Raw genomic sequence first — 21,615 nt, 5'->3', positions numbered from 1 at the left:
GGCTTCGATGGCGTCACACGTTGAAAAAACTCTGGATATTCTGCTGTTATTCGCCCTTCTCTCTATTTCTGGCTTGCATAGTTGCTCACTTATGTAGCTGATGGAGAAACATCCTACGGTGTGGACAGGTTGTAGTTGTATCGAAGACCAAACATTACCATCTCTGGCAGTAAAATATTCCCCAGTTTCAATTGGGGCATCTTCAAGTTCTTCATCAGAATCACTGTCGTCCTCTGGGTCATATTCTGGTAACGTGGGCTCTTCTAAGTCTGAGTCATCACCACCAATATCACCTACACATTCATCTAAACCCTCGTCACCAACTACTGAATCGTGGTCACTTATTTCTTCTTGGCTCTCTTCAAGCGTTTGACGAATATGTGCTTGCTGTTCTTCGTACGAAAGTGCGCTTAGTTGTCGTGAAGTAAGCCATTCACCATCTGCCATTTCACTTTGATTTTATTTTTTTATTTGCACAAAATAAACAGAAACGTCCTTTCACTTCGAATCATACGTGCATGATAAAATTCGTAATACTGGTAAACCCTATTTTATAATTTTTAGCGCAAGTGATTAACACAGGTACTAGCGATTTTTTCAGAGATGTGCAGTACTTTGAGGACCTGCCTGAGTTTTTATGTTTGCAACCTAAAGTAATCCTTATAAACACAAAACAAGTACTAACCACATCATCAGCGACCCTTAATAATCCAGAAAATTTGTACACTTGTATGTATGTATATTTGTTAAACTATATCAAGGTTGCCTGTGTAGAAATGTAAGCTAGGGTTTTTTTTGACCATGACCATTTCTAACACATGCATACGTACATATATTATCGATATAACGCAAATGTGTGAGTATATTGGTAAAACAAATCTGAATAGCAAGCGATTAGTTGAATGTGTACATGCCGGGTTATAACGGCATGCCATTTGCCATACAAAACGTATGTACATACCCGGGTGTGTTGCTGTTGACGTGCGTAAAAAAGTTCTGCTGTTGACATAAAGGTTAAGAAGAAGAAATAATAAATAGTACCAAGCTATTTTAAAAGCACGTTATTCGTTAAAGACCGTTACAGATATTATTCAGTCTGTTCAGTTGGGATTTAGAGTTCAAGAATCAAAATTGGCGGAGAATACTTATTCAGCTGACTTCACAAATAAAATAATAAGTTATTGACAAAACGGTTTATCTCAACATAAAATTAGTTAAAAATATTCGGTGAATAGATCAGTGGTGCCCTCGATTAATAAATAAATTTCTGCAAACTGGCAGTGTATTTTCTCGGCACAGCTGATGAATACAACAAAAAACTTGCATAAAGAGACGATTCATTGATCAAAAAGGTTACCCAAATTTATCCCACAGTCCTTTCCAGTCAAATACAGAAACACTTTTGTTTACTAATTAATGCACGAACAATTAGAATACGAGGTGTTGATGGCGGTTTGTTCTGTTGGCGTCCCGCTAGAAAGTCCTTTACTTCAGCAAAAAATTTAAAGGCCAAACTCATATTTGCGACACCTCATCTCGATTGGAGCATTCAGAAATTTAATACCATTTCATTCTCAGATGAATCGAAATATAATATTAAAAAATCGAATGGCATAAGATTCTGAGAAAGCCGAACGGACAAAGACTCTCAAAATCTCTTTCCCTGGGCACGGGACTGGACCTATTCATTAGTGATGAGCGATATTTCACTACCGGTGATTTTTTCACTGTGATTGAAAAATCGCAAATCGCAACTGCGATCACATTTTATAAATAGCAGTTCGAAACTGTGATCGCAGTTCAAACCTGTGAATTGCGATCACAGTTCGAACCTGTGAATTACGATCACAATAGCAAATAGCAGAAAAGTAACAACTTTCTTCAGGGTATTCTACATACATATATCGTATATGCTATTTTTCGTCATAGCGGTTTGAAGTTTTGAGTGTAATGCTCTTATAATTTTTAATAATGGCAGGAAATGTATCAAGGAAAAGAAGTGAAGTATAGCAGATGTTTGAAGTGGTAGATGAAATGTAAGCAAAATGGTATTATGGAATATTTTAATTTGTTTTAATTAAATTTTTAATTTTACTTATTGTTAAAACCAAATTGAAAGCTTATTGTGATGAAAACAAGAATTGTAACTAATTAATTTCAGAAAAAATTATGGAATAAAAAAATTACGGGGTTTTAGTATTTTCCCAAAGATTAGGAAACTCACGTTAATTATTAGGTCTTGAAAATATTAAAAGCGGGTATTCTAAACAAACAAATTATCACCACACTAATGGTAATTCCCTCTAAGAAATGTGTGAAACCATCATACCAGCATACAAATGAACTATGCTATATGGTCCAAGTGTCAGGTAGTCGAACCGCTCCAACATTTGCGAAAATGTAGTGAAAAGAAAGGCGGAAAAAGTTAACTCGAGTTACTGGAGCCAAAAGAGAATTTGCCGCCAATAGCGACAAAATGTTTTCGTCGTTCCCACGACAGTCGGGTCTACGTAAGTGGAACAGATCAGGACTTTTATTCGGCCAAACAGTGTCAAATTGGCAGAATCTGCCGCTACAACAACAACAACGACGTTTTAACGTCGACTTAGTTGCGATCGCAATAGCAATATAAAATCATAGTGATTTAAAAATAGCAATCACTGAAATCACAGATATCGAAAAATCACCATATCGCTCATCTCTACTATTCATATAATAAATGGAAAATCGAGCGGTTTGTTTACATTGACATTTAAAAAAACGGCATGCTACCGTATGCTGAAAAGAATATGCCACTCAAATGATGGTTCCAGCAGGACAATGATCGTAAGCATAACTCTAGGCATTGAAAAACTTGATTATGAAGTTACACATGATGTCAAATTAATTGAGAACTTATGGGGGATCGTTAATTCCAAAATAAATAATTAATAAGCAACACATTGAAAAACGTTAAAATTTTACATTTATTTATTTTTAAAACATTAAGTTCGAGATCAACCATAGTAGGGGGCTCTTTAGTTTTGTCCAATACTGTATGTACATATGAGCATTTCTATATACATATACGAGTATATAAGTACAAAGATATAGAATCCGCCTTACTCTTACCCTATCGTGGGTACTAGCAAATTATCAAAATTAAAAAAAAAAATTGTATAATAATTAATCTTAAAGTTTTAAAATTTAAATTAATTTTAAAATTCACTTACAATACGGTGATAAATTGAAATAAAAATACACCACGTCCAACAAGTAGTGAGTGTACACGAATACCGTGGAGAGTCTTCGGCGCCATTCGCAGCAACTCTGTCTGACGTATGGAACGACTTGGCGAATTTAAAGTCAGGATATTAAATTGAAAGTGTACAAAATACATCTTGTCCAGGATCTGAAGCCGCTCGATCTCCACAAGCGACATCGCCCTTGATAAGTTCCAAAAAGATCCCATGTTTTCGAGGAAAATTTTCTGGCCGAATGCTAAACAAGCAAAATGCTAAATTTGGGACGAAGAGCAACCTCAAGAGGTTCAAGAGCCGTCATTTTGATCAAAAAAAGCAACGGTATGGTGTGATTTGTGAGCCGGTGGATACTTTCACGTTTTGGGACGGTCAATTCACCAATTCAAGATCGTTTGACACCACACAGTTAACCCTTTCTTATGGGGATATATAAAGTCTAAAGTCTATTAGTCGGCCAACATTAGAAAGAGATAATCTTCAAAAAATACTTGTCAAACAGTTTTCATTTGAATCATAATAAACTTTTCCTATTAAATTTAAAGTGTATGCGCTTTTTCTTTAAAAAAGTAATGAACCTCGAAATGTATTACCCTTTATAGTTTTACCATAGTTGATTTTCACTTTTACATAGACATTCTTAACGCTTAAACGCCTGGCGATTAATCCAAGAACCAACTGCTATCATTAGCTCCTGAAAGCCTCAAGCCTCATGGCTATACAAATACAAATACACTCTACATCTGTTGAGAGGTTCAATAGAGAACAAAGAGCGTCAAAAAAATTCCAAATTCAGACGAACTGGATTCACCATTAGAACGAAGCCATATCCGCATCAGTTCCCGCAAATGGACCAGCCGATTAATATACCATATGCTTGATATGGCAATGATTAATTCGTGGATATATAAACGTCATTACTCCATAACAGCGCAAACAAACTTTATGATGAAAGAGGCAGAATTCTTTTGCAAAGTTGCCGTAATCTTGATTAGAAGTGGAACTCTGTTACAAAAGAAAGGAGTCGGAAGTTACATTGAAAATCAGATTTCTGCGAAACGATCTCCTTCTAACAGTACCTCGCTACCGTTTCGTGATAAACGGTTAGACAATATTGGACATTTCCCTACGTTTATAAAAGATGGAAAACCAAGATGCAAACATCCTAACTGTTTACTATTAGTATGTTCGTACGCTCCAAGGTCCTAAATCGACTCGGACCACTATCTTGTTGCAGCCAAGATTCGCACCCGCCTCTGTGCAGCAAAAAATGCACGTCAACAAACACATGGAATGTTCGACGTCGGTAAGTTGCAATAACAGTAGACAGCGAATGATTTTTACTCGGCTTGCACTCCTGCTCTCTGAGAGCACTTATCAACAACTCGATATAAGCGAACTGTGGCACGGCATTTCAAGCTCCTTACAAATGTTCCATTGCCCGGCCAGGTAGAAGTTCAAATAGCATTTGCCCGTCTGAAGAACAACAAAGCGGCGGGGCCGATGGATTGCCGGTCGAGCTTCTCAAACACGGCGGCGGAGAAATGATAAGGAGCATACACAATCCACAAAAGGGGAGATCCCACAATTTGCGCCAACTACCGTGGGATAAGCCTCCTCAACATCGTGTATAAGGTTCTATCGAGCGTATTGTATGAAAGATTAAAGCCCACCGTCAACAAACTGATTGGACCTTATCAGTGTGGCTTTAGACCTGGCAAATCAACAAGCGATCAGATATTCACCATGCGCCAAATCTTGGAAGACCCGTGAGAAGAGAATCGACACACACCACCTTTTCGTCGACTTCAAATCTGCTTTTGACAGCACGAAAAGGAGCTGTCCTTATGCCGCGATGTCTGAATTTGGTATTTCAACAAACTAATACGCCTGTGTAAACTGACGATGAAAAATACCAAAAGTTCTGTGAGAATCGGGAAGGACATCTCCGAGCCGTTCGATACCAAACGAGGTTTCAGACAAGGCGACTCTCTTTAGTGACTTCTTCAATCTGCTATTTGAAAACAAAATTTGAGCTGCAGAACTTAATCGAGCAGGTACAATACGAGGTATGACAATTAAGTAATGAGACTGATTTCATAAAAATCGTATATTTGAAAATTATTCTACAACTCTGCCATCTCCTTCAAAGTAGTCCCCTTGGGCAGCTATACAGCGATTCAGCGCGTTTTGCATGCTTCGTAACATTTCTGAAACGCTTCGACTGGGATGTCCGCGAGTACCTTCGTCACGGCGGGGGGCGCGTGGAGGCTACCATTGTGAGCTTTGGCGTTTGGTTTCTGGGTCTAAGAGCACTATCACCATATACTCTTACAATTTTAGCGTACGTTTCCGAAGCTGTTTCGCCCAATCTGGCGCGTTGCTCTTGATTTCGTTTTTCCATTTTCGTGACGAGCACTACAAACATACGTCTACTCAACTTGACGCAGCAGGCGAACTAAAAAAGCTAGAGCGATGGTACATATATCAATACTAAACACTCATGATTATCTTGATATGGCATTTGGCAAAGATGTCACAGATGACAGTCATACCAACTAAAAAAACATTTCGACGAATGGGTTTTCGCGCGAAATTTAGATTAAAAAGTCTTTCTATTTATTTTGGCTACAGTACTATGTACACTTCGACTCACTTGAATAGGTATAGGTATAGATACATATTTTATGTTTAAGCTACGAGCCGAAATCCCTTCATTTAAACATCGCAGGAGCTCCGTTTAAGCCTGATTTTAAAGACGTCTATATTTTTGAAGAACTGTGGTGAAAATGAAAAATATACCTTTAATAACTTTGTTTGTATGCGGTGTTTTAATGAACTCGAAAAATGTGTTTTTAAATTTGCGTCACTTGAATAGTTACATCTTGTATTGCAGCAGTGAAGTCAAGTCCGTTTAGGCCAAATTAATAAAATTGTTATTTGTAGTATCTAAGAAAATTTTGGAACGATTACAGTTCTTCCAAAGTTAAAGTGCCATAACTGTATATAGTTTTCAATAGTCTACTAAATATTACAAAAACCGGCCTCACAACCGCATCGCTAAGCTCATCAACTCTCTACACAACGAAGTGGACTTCTATAATGGTTCGCTCAGTGCCTTTATTCCAAAATCAAATTGCGTCTATTACAATATCCATAGTTCAATGATATTTTTGAATTGTCGACTTAATTAATTGTTGCTCCTAACTCTTATAATCATTTTTTATAATATCTTATTTTAGTTGTACAGTGCCCATTGGCGTATGTACATATATTTAAATAAATAAATAAAACATTTTAATATTGCCATGTTACAGTGCGAATCAGGGAAATCGGACTACAGACACGTCTACCTACCATACGAGTATAACACAATTTGAAACTACATCAGATTTTTTTACATACATTCCAATATAAAAGGATAGCACCAATTAAAATAACGGGACAGAACTTGGCATGAATAATGCCTTTGAAGTTATGACCAAAATTTTTCCAAATCGAACCGAAATTGTTCAAACAATCAGGAACCTAATATGAATATAATTTTTACCGAAAATATACATAGGTTCACGTGTGAAGTAACATAATTGAAATTCGGATTAAATATATAAATACATATATAGACCGTATGTGAGGTAACCCAGCGAGCATTTAATTCGTAAGTGACATGTTAATAGTATGTATTATTGACTAAAATAAATAAAATTAATTAAGTATAATTTTAACTTTGTTTGTAATCCATTAAAAGCCGGCTATAATCCTTGCACGTTACAAGAGTATAAAATGTTTGGTTACACCCGACCTTATCCTTTTTAATTCTTAATTTTTTTTAATTTAATTTTTTTTTTCTTTATTAAGAGATCTATTTGGAAAATAAGAAATAAAGGTTTAATTTTGTCACTGCATTCTAGATAATTAGCCTCTTCCAAATCTTTATATTATTGCAACATGTTGATACATATAGAACCTAGCAGTTGTTTGTGTTATCGAAGCTATTCGAGATAGATATAGAATTATAAACATTGTGACAAAAAGTACCCGGAAATTGCAAACAAAACTCAAAATATTTAATTATTCATCAATAGGCGTGATTTATTTGACCAGCAAAATAAGCTATTAGCTTATTTTGTATGGAAGACTTAGCCAATATAATTATGTTGGCTTGTCATAAGATATCATAGTTTGCATATTGAACCAGAGGCATTGCCAGTTCATTGCTTTTTCATTCACAACAGCAATGGTTTTCCCAAAAAAAAAAGCAGTTGGCAAAGCGTTTTGACAGATTAAAATTAAGACAAATTCTAAACCTCAAATAACTAAAATAAATATATTTGTATAATATATTAATGGAGGATGGAGTCATGTGTAGAAGTTCACGCAAGTGAGGAAAGTTCTCTGATTGCCATTCACTTGGGAGTGGCCAGAAACGATTCTTTTACATGTGACTCAAGCAGCTCACGACTTCCGGTCTTTGACCAAGTATCCTCTGGGTAACCTAAGAACATCCGTTTGAAGGCGAGCTAACGTGAGAAGGCGAAACATCCCCTGCATAGGGTTGTGCGCTGGGTTTGGGACCCGCCACGTAAAAAAACACCCCCAATGAAAATCAACTATAAGCCTCGGATGAGAAACCCCCCTTTCGATGACGACCATGGCAAACGAAATAAGGACTACGATTTGAGGGCATGCACCTAGAATGTCCGGTCCCTTAATTGGGAAGGTGCCGCTGCCCAGCTGGTTGATGTCCTCGTGAAAATAAAGGCTGACATCACCGCCGTCCAAGAAATGCGATGGACGGGACAAGGACAGAGACGAGTAGGTCCTTGTGACATCTACTACAGTGGCCATATAAAGGAGCGCAAGTTTGGTGTTGGATTCGTGGTTGGAGAGAGACTCCGTCGCCGAGTACTATCATTCACTCCGGAGAATGAACGTCTAGCCACAATCCGCATCAAAGCGAGGTTCTTCAACATATCGCTGATTTGCGCCCACGCCTCGATGGAAGAGAAGGACGATGTGACCAAAGATGCCTTTTATGAGTGCTTGGAGCGCACTTATGAGAGATGCCCCCGCCACGATGTCAAAATCGTGCTTGGCGACTTCAACGCCAGGGTGGGCAAAGAAGGTATCTTTGGCACTACGGTCGGTAAATTCAGCCTCCACAAGGAAACATCCCCAAATGGGTTGAGGCTGATCGACTTCGCCGGGGCCTGAAATATGGTTATCTGTAGTACTAGATTCCAGCATAAGAAGATCCATCAAGCTACCTGGCTGTCTCCGGATCGAAAAACTACCAACCAGATCGATCATGCTGTGATAGACGAAAGACACGTCTCCAGTGTTTTAGATGTGCGTGCGCTCCGAGGTCCTAACATCGGGTTAGTTCGTAAACGCAGTAACTTGGTTGCACTGCATATTTGCAGGGGCAACGCGTTCGTCAAAAAAACCTGCGGCAATACTGCTCTTCGTCAAAAGTTTTTTAATGCATGCAGTTTGCAGCACTTCGGCAAATTGTCGCAGCCATTGCAGTAATTTTTTTGAAACTGCGTAGAACCAAAGGCGAAATGGAAGAGCGAGTAAAATGATTTCTAATTCTACATATGTATGACTTTAATTATTAATATGATTATATAATAATAATAAGCCTTATTTACATTTAGATCCCACAAATTTTTTAAATCACTTTTTAGTAAAAGATTTCTTCTCTTTACATGTTTAATCTTTTTTTTATTGTAATTCAATAAAATATTCTCACTCTGAGTTTCCTGGTCATCAATAATTACGTTAATTAAAAATTCCATTTCTCTGGCGTTCGTAAATGCGAAAAAATTCTTCGCAGCACAATCGCAATGGCAAGGCAGTAGAATCGCAATGATTTTGCAGTAGCAACCACAGCCGGCAAGAATGCAGCAGGGTTGCACAAAATTACTGCGTTTACGAACTAACCCATCGACTCGGACTACTATTTTTTTGCAGCCAAAATTCGCACCCGCCTCTGTGCAGCAAAAAACGCACGCCAACAAACACAAGGAAGGTTCGACGTCGAGAATCTGCAATCACAACAGACAGCCGAAGGATTTTCTACTCGGCTTGCACTCCTGCTCTCTGAGAGCACTCGTCAACAACTCGGTATAAGGGAACTGTGGGACGGCATTTCAAACTCCTTACGTACAGCTGCAACCGAAACCATTGGTTTTCGGGAAGTGCAAAAGAACAGCTGGTACGACGAGGAGTGCCGTGTCGCAGCGGAGAGAAAACAGGCTGCCTACCTCCCAACGTTACGATCGACCACAACACGTGCGGGATGGGATAGATACCGAGAGTTGAAGGGGGAAGCGAGCGAGACGCATTTGCAGACAGAAGAAGAAAGAGGCCGAAATGCGTGAGTACGAATAGCTCGATAAGCTGGCCGACAGGGGTAATGCTCGAAAATTCTACGAAAAGGTGCGGCGGCTTACAGAAGGTTTCAAGACCGGAGCATACTCCTGTAGAACCCCCCAAGGTGATCTAGTTACCGATGCCCAGAGCATACTTAAATTATGGAGGGAACACTTCTCCAACCTGCTGTATGGCAGTGATAGCACAACACCGGGAGAAGGCGAACCCGATACCCCAATCGATGACGATGGAGCAGGCGTTCCATTGCCCGACCATGAAGAAGTTCGAATAGCAATTGCCCGACTGAAAAACAACAAAGCGGCAGGGGCCGATGGATTGCCGGCCGAGCTATTCAAATACGGCGGCGAAGAGCTGATAAGGTGCATGCATCAGCTTCTTTGCAAAATATGGTCGGACGAAAGTATGCCCAACGATTGGAATTTAAATGTGCTATGCCCAATCCATAAAAAAGGAGACCCCACAATCTGCGCCAACTACCGTGGGATTAGCCTCCTCAACATCGCATATAAGGTTCTGTCGAGCGTATTGTGTGAAAGATTAAAGCCCACCGTCAACAAACTGATTGGACCTTATCAGTGTGGCTTCAGACCTGGTAAATCAACAACCGACCAGATATTCACCATGCGCCAAATCTTGGAAAAGACCCGTGAAAGGAGAATCGACACTCACCACCTATTCGTCGATTTCAAAGCTGCTTTCGACAGCACGAAAAGGAGCTGCCTTTATGCCGCGATGTCTGAATTTGGTATCCCCGCAAAATTAATACGGCTGTGTAAACTGACGTTGAGCAACACGAAAAGCTCCGTCAGGATCGGGAAGGACCTCTCCGAGCCGTTCGATACCAAACGAGGTTTCAGACAAGGCGACTCCCTATCGTGCGACTTCTTCAATCTGCTGCTGGAGAAAATTATTCGAGCTGCAGAACTTAATCGAGCAGGTACAATCTTTTATAAAAATGTACAGCTGCTGGCGTATGCCGATGATATTGATATCAGCGGTCTCAACACCCGTGCCGTTAGTTCTGCTTTCTCCAGACTGAACAAGGAAGCAACGCACATGGGTCTGGCAGTGAACGAGGGCAAGACGAAATATTTCCTGTCATCAAACAAATAGTCGTCGCACTCCCGACTTGGCTCTCACGTCACTGTTGACAGTCACAACTTTGAAGTTGTAGATAATTTAGTCTATTTAAGAACCAGCATTAACACCACCAACAATGTCAGCCTGGAAATCCAACGAAGGATTACTCTTGCCAACAGGTGCTACTTCGGACTGAGTAGGCAATTGAAAAGTAAAGTCCTCTCTCGACGAACAAAAGCCAAACTCTATAAGTCGCTCATAATTCCCGTCCTGCTATATGGTGCAGAGGCTTGGACGATGACAACAACCGATGAGTCGACGTTGCGAGTTTTCGAGAGAAAAGTTCTGTGAAAGGTTTATGGTCCTTTGCGCGTTGGCCACGGCGAATATCGCATTCGATGGAACGATGAGCTGTACGAGATATACGACGACATTGACATAGTTCAGCGAATTAAAATACAGCGGCTACGCTGGCTAGGTCATGTTGTCCGGATGGATGAAAACACTCCAGCTCTGAAAGTATTCGACGCAGTACCCGCCGCGGGAAGCAGAGGAAGAGGAAGACCTCCACTTCCTTGGAAGGACCAAGTGGAGAAGAACCTGGCTTCGCTTGGAATATCCAATTGGCGCCACGTAGCGAAGAGAAGAAACGACTGGCGCGCTATTGTTGACTCGGCTATCATCGCGTAAGCGGTGTCTACGCCAGTAAAGAAGAAGAAGAAGAATATATTAATATTCCGTTTACAAATTTTAAATTTCAAACTAAATTATATATCAGCTGATTGTTCTTGTCCGCATTACCAACCCAATTCATTTTTAAGCGAATATATGCAATAAGCTAAGTACGTTTTATTTGTCCATGATTTAGCTATTAGCTTGTGATGGTCAAATAAAACACGGTTAATATTTATGTTGTCGTCTTCAATGTAATCCTGACCAGAAGTAATACACTTATGCCAACGATCTTTCGAGTCCTCGAAACACCTTTCATTAGCAGTGGGACATGGACGACCTTCAGCTCCTTCAGCGAATTTTCTTTTACCTCTGAAAACGGATTCTGAGTGACAATTTCATTTTGCGGAACAAGAAAAAATCACACGGAGCCAAATATGGTGAATACGGTGGTTGATCGATGGTATTCATTGCTTTTTTGGCTTTAAATTCTATCACAATTGTGGCGCGATGCAATGGTGTATTATCATCGTGTAAAATTCATGAATATATTTCCACAATTCCGGCGGATTTTCTCACACAAACGCCTCAATACGGCCAAATAGAACTCTTTATTGACCTTCTGTTCCTCCGGAACAATTTCATGATGCACCAAACCACGAATATTGAAAAAACAATGAGCACCACCTTGATTTTTGAGCGGCTTTGGTGTAGTTTTTTTGGTTTCGACTAATTTTTTTCTCTCCTTTTCGATGATTGACTTGTTTGCATGTTAAACTCATAAACCCATGTCTCGATTTGAATTCGATTAAAACTTAATAAAGAACATTCATATGTGGAAAATCGGCGTTAAACAGCACTATACTCAAGCAAAGACCGATGAATCAATTACAGTACCCCGCCAACCCATTAGAAACATGGTAAATAAATAGAAAAATTTACGAATAAAGTATTGGGGAAGCATACTAGGCGAATAATTTCAATTTTTTCCACTGCCTAAGTATTAATGGCTGTGTACTACATATTACTCAGTGTAAAATATAAAATAAATATACCGTTACAATTAGCGGAACTTAAATTCGAAATCATATTGAAATGCTTAATTCACTTGTAATTAGTTTTTGTGATTTCTGGCTCATCAGAAGTAAATTGTATGGCGTAATGGAAGAAATCGAATTTTTTCATAAGTGTTTAACTAGTATTTCATAGATTCCAGAGTTTTATTTGATCGGTTAGTATTTTTTGAAGTTTTCTGAAGCTTTATAATACAAACAATGAAAAATATACTTTTTAGGAAATAGGTAAAAAATCGGACATTTCAAAGAAAATCCAAAGTGCTGTTGCTGGACTTTTAAAAGATAAAAGTACATCCTACTGAAAAAAAAAAAAAAGTGGAGCGAGTGCAGCTGTTACTCGAGTAGCGAAAATTGTGTTCAAATATTGCACCGTTGGTCGCACAATATGCGGCAAAATGTTGCCCAAAATGGAAAAATGTCTGAGCGCATTCGACGTCAGGTAATAAGGTTCACTCTGTAATCGTGCAGCAAACCAGCTAGAGAAATTTAAAGGAAGCTAAATGATGTCCATGTAAAAATATCGCAAAGAGCAGTTAAACGCATCTTTTCACAAAAAAAAAAAACCTAAAAGCGGCTGTACAGTAAAGAAATCAAAATTGACCAAGCGAATGAAAAATCAACAAGTAGTAAGGGTCAAACTCTATCAGAACTACATAAAGGTGGATTGAAACAAGGTAAACATAAAAAGAAAGCCCCCATTCAAAGTTACTCTGCTAGTTAACATGATTTTCTCCTTAACAAAGATTAACTTTAGCGCCGAATGCCGGCTAGAAGCAGTGACTGAAACCATTCAATATGTGCGACGTAGACCGTGTGAACGTTATGTGAAGAACTGCATTCAAAAAAAACGGTAAAATATCCCCCCAATGTAATGATTTAGAGCTGCATAATAGTGAAAAGTCCTCGACCAATTTATTTTGTTGAGGGAACAATGACTAGTGAGCAGTACACCAATGTACTTCCAAGATGGTTTTGTACCATATTTTGCAACACTGAACCCTTCAGCAGCCCAGTACACTTATACGCAAGCTGATGTGCCTTGCAACACCCCCCACGAACGACTGATGTCCTTCACAACTTGGATAAACCCCAAGTTGTTAATCTCGATAAAGGATGTGTGCCTAAATGATCCAGATTTAAAAATAATGATAATATTTGTTTGAATAGCATGCCTCAAATAGTGAAGGCTGTTAATAAAAACAAAGGTTTAAGTTTTTCCCATTTTATGAAAAGATGATATTTCAAATAAATACACTGGTTTACAGCAAAAATGTTCCATGAACGTCACTATCCAATTTGTATGTGAAATGGCTCGCTGATTTCGAAAATCGAGTTAATTTTTTTTTTTATGGATACGTTTTTGAGATATTTGCAATTTACCGTTATTCGACCAAAAAAAAGGGGTTAGTTCGTAAACGCAGTAATTTTGTGCAACCCTGCTGCATTCTTGCCGGCAGTGGTTGCTACTGCCCAATCATTGCGATTCTACTGCCTTGCCATTGCGATTGTGCTGCGAAGAATTTTTTCGCATTTACGAACGCCAGAGAAATGGAATTTTTAATTAACGTAATTATTGATAACCAGGAAACTCCGAGTGAGAATATTTTATTGAATTACAATAAAAAAAAGGATTACACAAGTAAAGAGAAGAAATCTTTTGCTAAAAAGTGATTTAAAAAATTCGTGGGATCTAAATGTAAATAAGGCCTATTATTATTATATAATCATATTAATAATTAAAGTCATACATATGTAGAATTAGAAATCATTTTACTCGCTCTTCCATTTCGCCTTTGGTTCTACGCAGTTTCAAAAAAATTACTGCAATGGCTGCGACAATTTGCCGAAGTGCTGCAAACTGCATGCATTAAAAAACTTTTGACGAAGGGCAGTATTGCCGCAGGTTTTTTTGACGAACGCGTTGCCACTGCAAACATGCAGTGCAACCAAGTTACTGCGTTTACGAACTAACCCAAGGTGTCTTCATTTAATCATGTATATCTCACTGACCAGTTGAGCAATCTTACTGCAAATTATAGAAAATAAAAGTGAATGAAATTTCCTAAAAATATTGTCTACTTCATTTTTCCATAGGCCTTATAATTTCTGAGAAATTGATTAATAACTTCGTGTTTTTAAATTTTTTTATGAAAAAATTAAAAAAAATAAACTTTGGCAAGGAAAAAATTGTAAAACAAACGATATTTTTAAATTCTTTTTTTATTTTATATGAAGTCCTGTTTCTTTATAAAAAACTAAGCTACCAACGAACAAAATCCATGGATAAATAGGAAAGTTGTACATGATCAAAGAAATATATTCAAGTCGCGCAAAGTCAATGTATTCGTATATGCGTATGTAGTGTGTAAAGGCGCTGTTTCTGTTAAGTAAAAAGTCAATTTTCATGTCGTTTTTAGTTTTTATAAACTCATTTATTTATATATTAGTAATATATATTAAAGAGAGAGAGCACTCATCAACAATTCGGTATAAGGGAACTGTGGGACGGCATTTCAAACTCCTTACGTACAGCTGCAACCGAAACCATTGGTTTTCGGAAAGTGCAAAAGAACAGCTGGTACGACGAGGAGTGCCGTGTCGCAGCGGAGAGAAAACAGGCTGCCTACCTCGCAACGTTACGATCGACCACAACACGTGCGGGATGGGATAGATACCGAGAGTTGAAGAGGGAAGCGAGACGCATTTGCAGACAGAAGAAGAAAGAGGCCGAAATGCGTGAGTACGAATAGCTCGATAAGCTGGCCGACAGGGGTAATGCTCGAAAATTCTACGAAAAGATGCGGCGGCTTACAGAAGGTTTCAAGACCGGAGCATACTCTTGTAGAACCCCCAAAGGTGATCTAGTTACCGATGCCCAGAGCATACTTAAATTATGGAGGGAACACTTCTCTAGCCTGCTGAATGGCAGTGAAAGCACAACACCGGGAGAAGGCGAACCCGATTCCCCAATCGATGACGATGGAGCAGACGTTCCATTACCCGACCATGAAGAAGTTCGAATAGCAATCTCCCGCCTGAAGAACAACAAAGCGGCAGGGGCCGATGGATTGCCGGCCGAGCTATTCAAACACGGCGGCGAAGAACTGATAAGGAGCATGCATCAGCTTCTTTGTAAAATATGGTCGGACGAAAGCATGCCCAACGACTGGAATTTAAGTGTGCTATGCCCAATCCATAAAAAAGGAGACCCCACAATCTGCGCCAACTACCGTGGGATTAGCCTCCTCAACATCGCATATAAGGTTCTATCGAGCGTATTGTGTGAAAGATTAAAGCCCACCGTCAACGAACTGATTGGACCTTATCAGTGTGGCTTTAGACCTGGCAAATCAACAACTGACCAGATATTCACCATGCGCCAAATCTTGGAAAAGACCCGTGAAAGGAGAATCGACACACACCACCTCTTCGTCGATTTCAAAGCTGCTTTCGACAGCACGAAAAGGGGCTGCCTTTATGCCGCGATGTCTGAATTTGGTATCCCCGCAAAACTGATACGGCTGTGTAAACTGACGTTGAGCGGCACCAGAAGCTCCGTCAGGATCGGGATGAACCTCTCCGAGCCGTTCGATACCAAACGAGGTTTCAGACAAGGCGACTCCCTATCGTGCGACTTTTTCAATCTGCTGCTGGAGAAAATAGTTCGAGCTGCAGAACTTAATCGAGCGGGTACAATCTTCTATAAGAGTGTACAGCTGCTGGCGTATGCCGATGATATTGATATCATCGGCCTCAACACCCGCGCCGTTAGTTCTGCTTTCTCCAGACTGGACAAGGAAGCAAAACGAATGGGTCTGGCAGTGAACGAGGGCAAGACGAAATATCTCCTGTCATCAAACAAACAGTCGTCGCACTCGCGACTTGGCACTCACGTCACTGTTGACAGTCATAACTTTGAAGTTGTAGATAATTTCGTCTATCTTGGAACCAGCGTAAACACCACCAACAATGTCAGCCTAGAAATCCAACGCAGGATAACTCTTGCCAACAGGTGCTACTTCGGACTGAGTAGGCAATTGAGAAGCAAAGTCCTCTCTCGACAGACAAAAACCAAACTCTATAAGTCTCTCATAATCCCCGTCCTGCTATATGGTGCAGAGGCTTGGACGATGTCAACAGCGGATGAGTCGACGTTGCGAGTTTTCGAGAGAAAAATTCTGCGAAAGATTTATGGTCCTTTGCGCGTTGGCCACGGCGAATATCGCATTCGATGGAACGATGAGCTGTACGAGATATACGACGACATTGACATAGTTCAGCGAATTAAAAGACAGCGGCTACGCTGGCTAGGTCATGTTGTCCGGATGGATGAAAACACTCCAGCTCTGAAAGTATTCGACGCAGTACCCGCCGGGGGAAGCAGAGGAAGAGGAAGACCTCCACTCCGTTGGAAGGACCAAGTGGAGAAGGACCTGGCTTCGCTTGGAATATCCAATTGGCGCCACGTAGCGAAAAGAAGAAACGACTGGCGCGCGGTTGTTAACTCGGCTATAATCGCGTAAGCGGTGTCTACGCCAATTAAGAAGAAGAAGAATATATATTAAAACAATGTGTTATTTTTGTCTTAAGTTGATGTTCTTACATTATAGTCGAAATGATTATGTGTTTTGTTTTGTCGTTTATTTAGTTTAGGATCGGTTTCTCTTATGAGAAACCAACAGTAGTCACCCATCATACCGACGTCCCAGAAACCTTGGTATCGATTCTCAATTAATTTCATTTGCTGGTGAAACCTTTCGCCATGCTCGTCACTTTCGTCTCCGAGATTTGCCGGAAAAAAACTTAAATGGGAATGCAGAAAATGAATTTTTAGAGACATATTTACGCCTGGAGAAAAAAGAAAATGTAAATAAGTAAATTATAAAATTTTATATAATTCAATTAAATAAGTTTTGAATAATCACCCATTTCTGCATAATTTTTGATTAAGTCGCTCACTATCTTCTCGTAGTTTGGACTTTTGTGTTTACCGAGAAAAGAAGAAACGATCATTTCGAAGGAATCCCACGCTGCTGCCTCAACTGGTGACAATAGTCCTTTGAATTGGTCATTATTTATCAACTTTTTTATTTGGGGTCCAACAAATATACCTTCCTTTATCTTGGCCTAGGAAACATTTGGGAAAAAATTTTGCAAATAATGGAATGCTGTGCCTTCTTTGTCCAACGCCTTAACAAAATTTTTAATGAGGCCGAGCTTGATGTGCAATGGCGGAAGAATGATTTTTTCCTTCTTTACAAGTGGGATGTATTTGATATTATCCACACCAATTGTAAATTCAACTCTTTCCGGCCAATCCTTAATGCAATAGTGGTCTTTACGAGCTCGGCTATCCCATTTGCAGAGAAAGCAGCAGTGTTTTGTGTAGCCACTTTGTAGACCGCATAACATTCCAACGACTTTAAGATCGGCACATATTTTCCAATCATGCTCTTCATATTTGATGAATTTTAACAATTTCTCCATTACCTCGTATGTTTCCTTCGTGTTTACTGCATGCGCGATAGGGATCGAGGGTTTTTTGTTGCCATTATGCAGTAATACGTCCTTCAAGCTCAGTTTATTGCTGTCTATGAACAATCGCCACTCCTTGGAATCATATGGTTGACCAAACTCTTTGAATAACCCTGGAATGTCTTTGCAATAGCATACATTGTCTTCCTTCGTATAGTGTTTGGCAAATGGTTCGTGACGATTTCTATAATATGTCACCTTAACATGGGGTGACACGAATTGAAATTGTTGCATACGAGAGGCATGTAGCTCAGCTTTTTCCTTGGATAATTCTAAATCTCTAATCCAATCGTTTAGTTGCGCTTGTGATAGAACGTTTCTCTCGTTTTCCATTAAAAATTCATTACAACTTGATTTCTCATATTCAGATGAGCTTTCAGATACTGCTGTTGACAACGAAACTGGATACGCAACTTCAGCTGAATGTGGAACTGACAATGAAACGGTAGGTACGTTAGCATAAATCACTTTTCTTGATTTTCCAAAGCCAAGTACTTTTGTCATACAAATATAACAATCTTCTGAGTGGCATGTAGGTTCTCGCCAAATCATTGGTACATCAAATTTCATGTATCGCCTGAAAAAGAAAAAAATTAAAAATTACTATTAAATAAAAAGAAGCATAGTTTCATAATTTTAATACGTACTTTGTTGATCCTGATTCCCATTGAACCAATATTATTCGACACAAGGAACACAAAACATTCGGAGTCCATGGTTTATCAATATTTTTAGGCTCAATACCAAAATATTTTGAATATATAGATTGGATCGAATCTGTAAACTGCCTCCGATGCCGCACAAGAGTATATTCACCGCATATGTAACAGAACACATCCGGATCGTTGGTACACTCAAATTCTCGCGTACGTTTACTCATTTTATTTTTAAAAATAGCTCACGGTTTCTTATATTGTAATTATAAACTGGAACCGGCGAGCCTTACAGATATTATGAATTTTCAAGGGGCATTTATCCTTATATATAGCTTGATCGCGAAAAAATAAAAAAAAAGGCAAAACCTACCTAAACAAAAGTTCCTTCATATTAACGAGCCGGGAAAAGAAAATACTACCTGTTATGTTGGCCTTGAAAGGCAAAACCTACCTAAAAAAAAAGTTCCTTCATATTAACGAGCCGGGAAAAGAAGATACTACCTGCTATGTTGGCCTTGAAAAAAATAATGGATTTACCAAGATACATATGTGTGTGTGCATGTAGGTATGCATGTTTGAATTAAATTTATTTGCATTAGGAATTTTCCGCAACTAATTACCCTTCGAAAATCTGCCTGTATACCTACACACACACATGACTACAGGGGTTTCGAACCTAACACCTCTAGCTTACGGTGCAAACTACCTACTACAATAGTATTTGAGTATTACTGTTCTAGAAGTATTATTTGATTTTGTTTAAATGAATAGCGTTATTAGTTTATTCTAATGATATTCGAAAACAATCCCACCCCTACTTTACACACTACATACGCATATACGAATACATTGACTTTGCGCGACTTGGATATATTTCTTTGATCTGATTGATTTTCTTTCCTATTTATCCATGGATTTTGTTCGTTGGTAGCTTATGTTTTTATAAAGAAACAGGACTTCATATAAAATAAAACAAGAATTTAAAAATATCTTTTGTTTTAAAATTTTTTCCTTGCCAAAGTTTATTTTTTTTTAATTTTTTCATAAAAAAATTTAAAAACACGAAGTTATTAATCAATTTCTCAGAAATTATAAGGCCTATGGAAAAATGAAGTAGACAATATTTTTAGGAAATTTCATTCACTTTTATTTTCTATAATTTGCAGTAAGATTGCTCAACTGGTCAGTGAGATATACAGTGTTGGAAAAAATAATAGGGACATTCCCATATTTCTTTATACTATTCCATAATTTTTTATAATTCTGTGCTATTTTGTTGGAAGCCACTGTTAACTTCAGTTACTTAACGGTACTTTACTTCATACGCACTTAAAGCATAGTAGGCAGCACAACTTTGAATAATTGCGTTTTAAAGCTGATGCACATGTTTTTGAATGGAAAAAATAATAGGGACAGAATAAGTTTGGTCGTTTGCGCTGTATGCATTGCGGAAATTTTTGAAAGATCATTATTAATTCATAGGGATTTGCTGTGTTATAAGTTTTTACAAGATAGTACTAAAAAAAATTTCTAAAATTATCTGTAATGGGTCGCGCTAAACATTGCTCGGAAACCGAACGTAAAACCATAAAAGAACTACGAAAAATTGGAAAAACCATTCGCGAAATAGCTGCAATAATGGAATGCTCCAGAAATATGGTGTTCAACGCTCTTAAGCCGTGCGGGAAGAAAGCAAAAAGAGGAAGAAAGCGCAAAACATCAATGCAATTTGACCATTTGGTTGTTAGAGAGTCAAAAAAGACCCGTTTTTGTCATCCAACGAAATCAAGGAACGATTAAATGCTCCGGTTACTAGCCGGACTATTCGTAACAGACTACGAGAAGCAGGGTTGAACGGGAGAAGTGCCAGAAAAGTCCCGTATTTGAGCAAAAAGAACGTGAATCAACGATTGCAGTTCGCGCAGAGGCACTTGTTGCGGGAAAACTGGAAAAATATCCTTTGGTCGGACGAGACCAAAGTAAATTTATTCGGATCCGATGGTAGAATGTTCGTTCGACGCCCACCGAACGCTGAATTTAACTCTTTACATACCCGAAAGACCATTAAACATGGCGGAGGTTCTATAATAGTATGGGGCTGCTTTTCGGCGAGTGGAGAAGGACCAATCTTTTGGATACGGGAGAAGATGTGCGCTCCAGACTACCTAAATATACTCAATAGTGTAATGTTGCCTCATGCAGAGAATTACATGCCACTTAGATGGGAGTTTATGCACGACAACGACCCAAAACATGCATCCAGAATTATAAAATATTGGCTTGAAAGGAATCAAGTTGCTCTTTTGGACTGGCCCTCACAGTCTCCGGACCTGAACCCCATAGAGCATCTATGGGGAGTGCTAAAAAAGTCGATCGGTGGACAAAAATGGAAGAATAAGCAAGAGCTGTGGGAAAAAATACAGGAAGCTTGGTACTCAATACCGGTCAAAACTTGTGCTCAATTGGTCAACTCCATACCGCGAAGATGTCAGGAAGTCATTAAAAACAAAGGAGCTTCAACTAAATATTAAATGAGACCAACGAAAGATATCATATTTTAATTTAATTATTATTATTATTTTTTTAAAGTTTGTCTCTATTATTTTTTCCAGGCTGAATTTCAAAATATATTAATTTCCATTTTTTAAATCAAAGTTATCAAATAAAAACCACTCAATAATTATTGAATTTCCTTATTTTTTCATTACCTTTTTCAAAATATATATTATTTCGTCTAAAGTTAACGTAAAGTTAAAAACTTGATAACCATTGATGTGTCCCTTTTTTTTTCCAACACTGTACATGATTAAATGAAGACACCTTTTTTTTTTGGTCGAATAACGGTAAATTGCAAATATCTCAAAAACGTATCCATAAAAAAAAAATTAACTCGATTTTCGAAATCAGCGAGCCATTTCACATACAAATTGGAACAAAAAACAAATTCAAATTTGTGAT

At 38.6% G+C, this 21,615-nt stretch overlaps 2 protein-coding genes across 7 annotated transcripts in view; both read right to left on the bottom strand.

Moving 5' to 3' along the window:
• The window catches only part of LOC105227145 (poly [ADP-ribose] polymerase), a 120,810-nt gene that overhangs the window by 65,825 nt on the left and 33,370 nt on the right, over nucleotides 1–21,615 (bottom strand). The window lies entirely within an intron of this gene.
• On the bottom strand, nucleotides 15,277–20,109 carry LOC125776648 (uncharacterized). 4 transcript variants are annotated; one of them, XR_007421901.1, is made up of 4 exons: nucleotides 18,649–20,109; nucleotides 17,392–18,578; nucleotides 17,070–17,314; nucleotides 15,277–16,996 (listed from the first exon to the last, which is right to left on the bottom strand). XR_007421901.1 is itself a non-coding variant. In XM_049450114.1 (2 exons), exons 1-2 carry the CDS (start codon nucleotides 18,879–18,881, stop codon nucleotides 17,594–17,596), a joined length of 1,218 nt encoding a protein of 405 aa, XP_049306071.1. In that variant the 5' UTR covers nucleotides 18,882–20,109; the 3' UTR covers nucleotides 15,277–17,593. The 4 variants fall into 4 exon arrangements, 1 of the variants encoding a protein (XP_049306071.1); XR_007421900.1 differs by having other exon boundaries at nucleotides 15,277–17,314; XR_007421902.1 differs by having other exon boundaries at nucleotides 15,277–17,268.

Source organism: Bactrocera dorsalis, chromosome 2 (genome assembly GCF_023373825.1).
Source record: "Bactrocera dorsalis isolate Fly_Bdor chromosome 2, ASM2337382v1, whole genome shotgun sequence".
Classification (NCBI taxonomy): domain Eukaryota; kingdom Metazoa; phylum Arthropoda; class Insecta; order Diptera; family Tephritidae; genus Bactrocera; species Bactrocera dorsalis.
This window is presented reverse-complemented; position numbering and strand designations above follow the sequence as displayed.

Coding starts and splice junctions, on each gene's coding strand:
- LOC125776648 (XM_049450114.1), bottom strand. CDS start 18,881: ATGAGTAAACGTACGCGAGAATTTGAGTGTACCAACGATCCGGATGTG. Junction 18,579..18,648: donor TGGGAATCAGGATCAACAAA/GTACGTATTAAA, acceptor TTTCTTTTTCAG/GCGATACATGAAATTTGATG.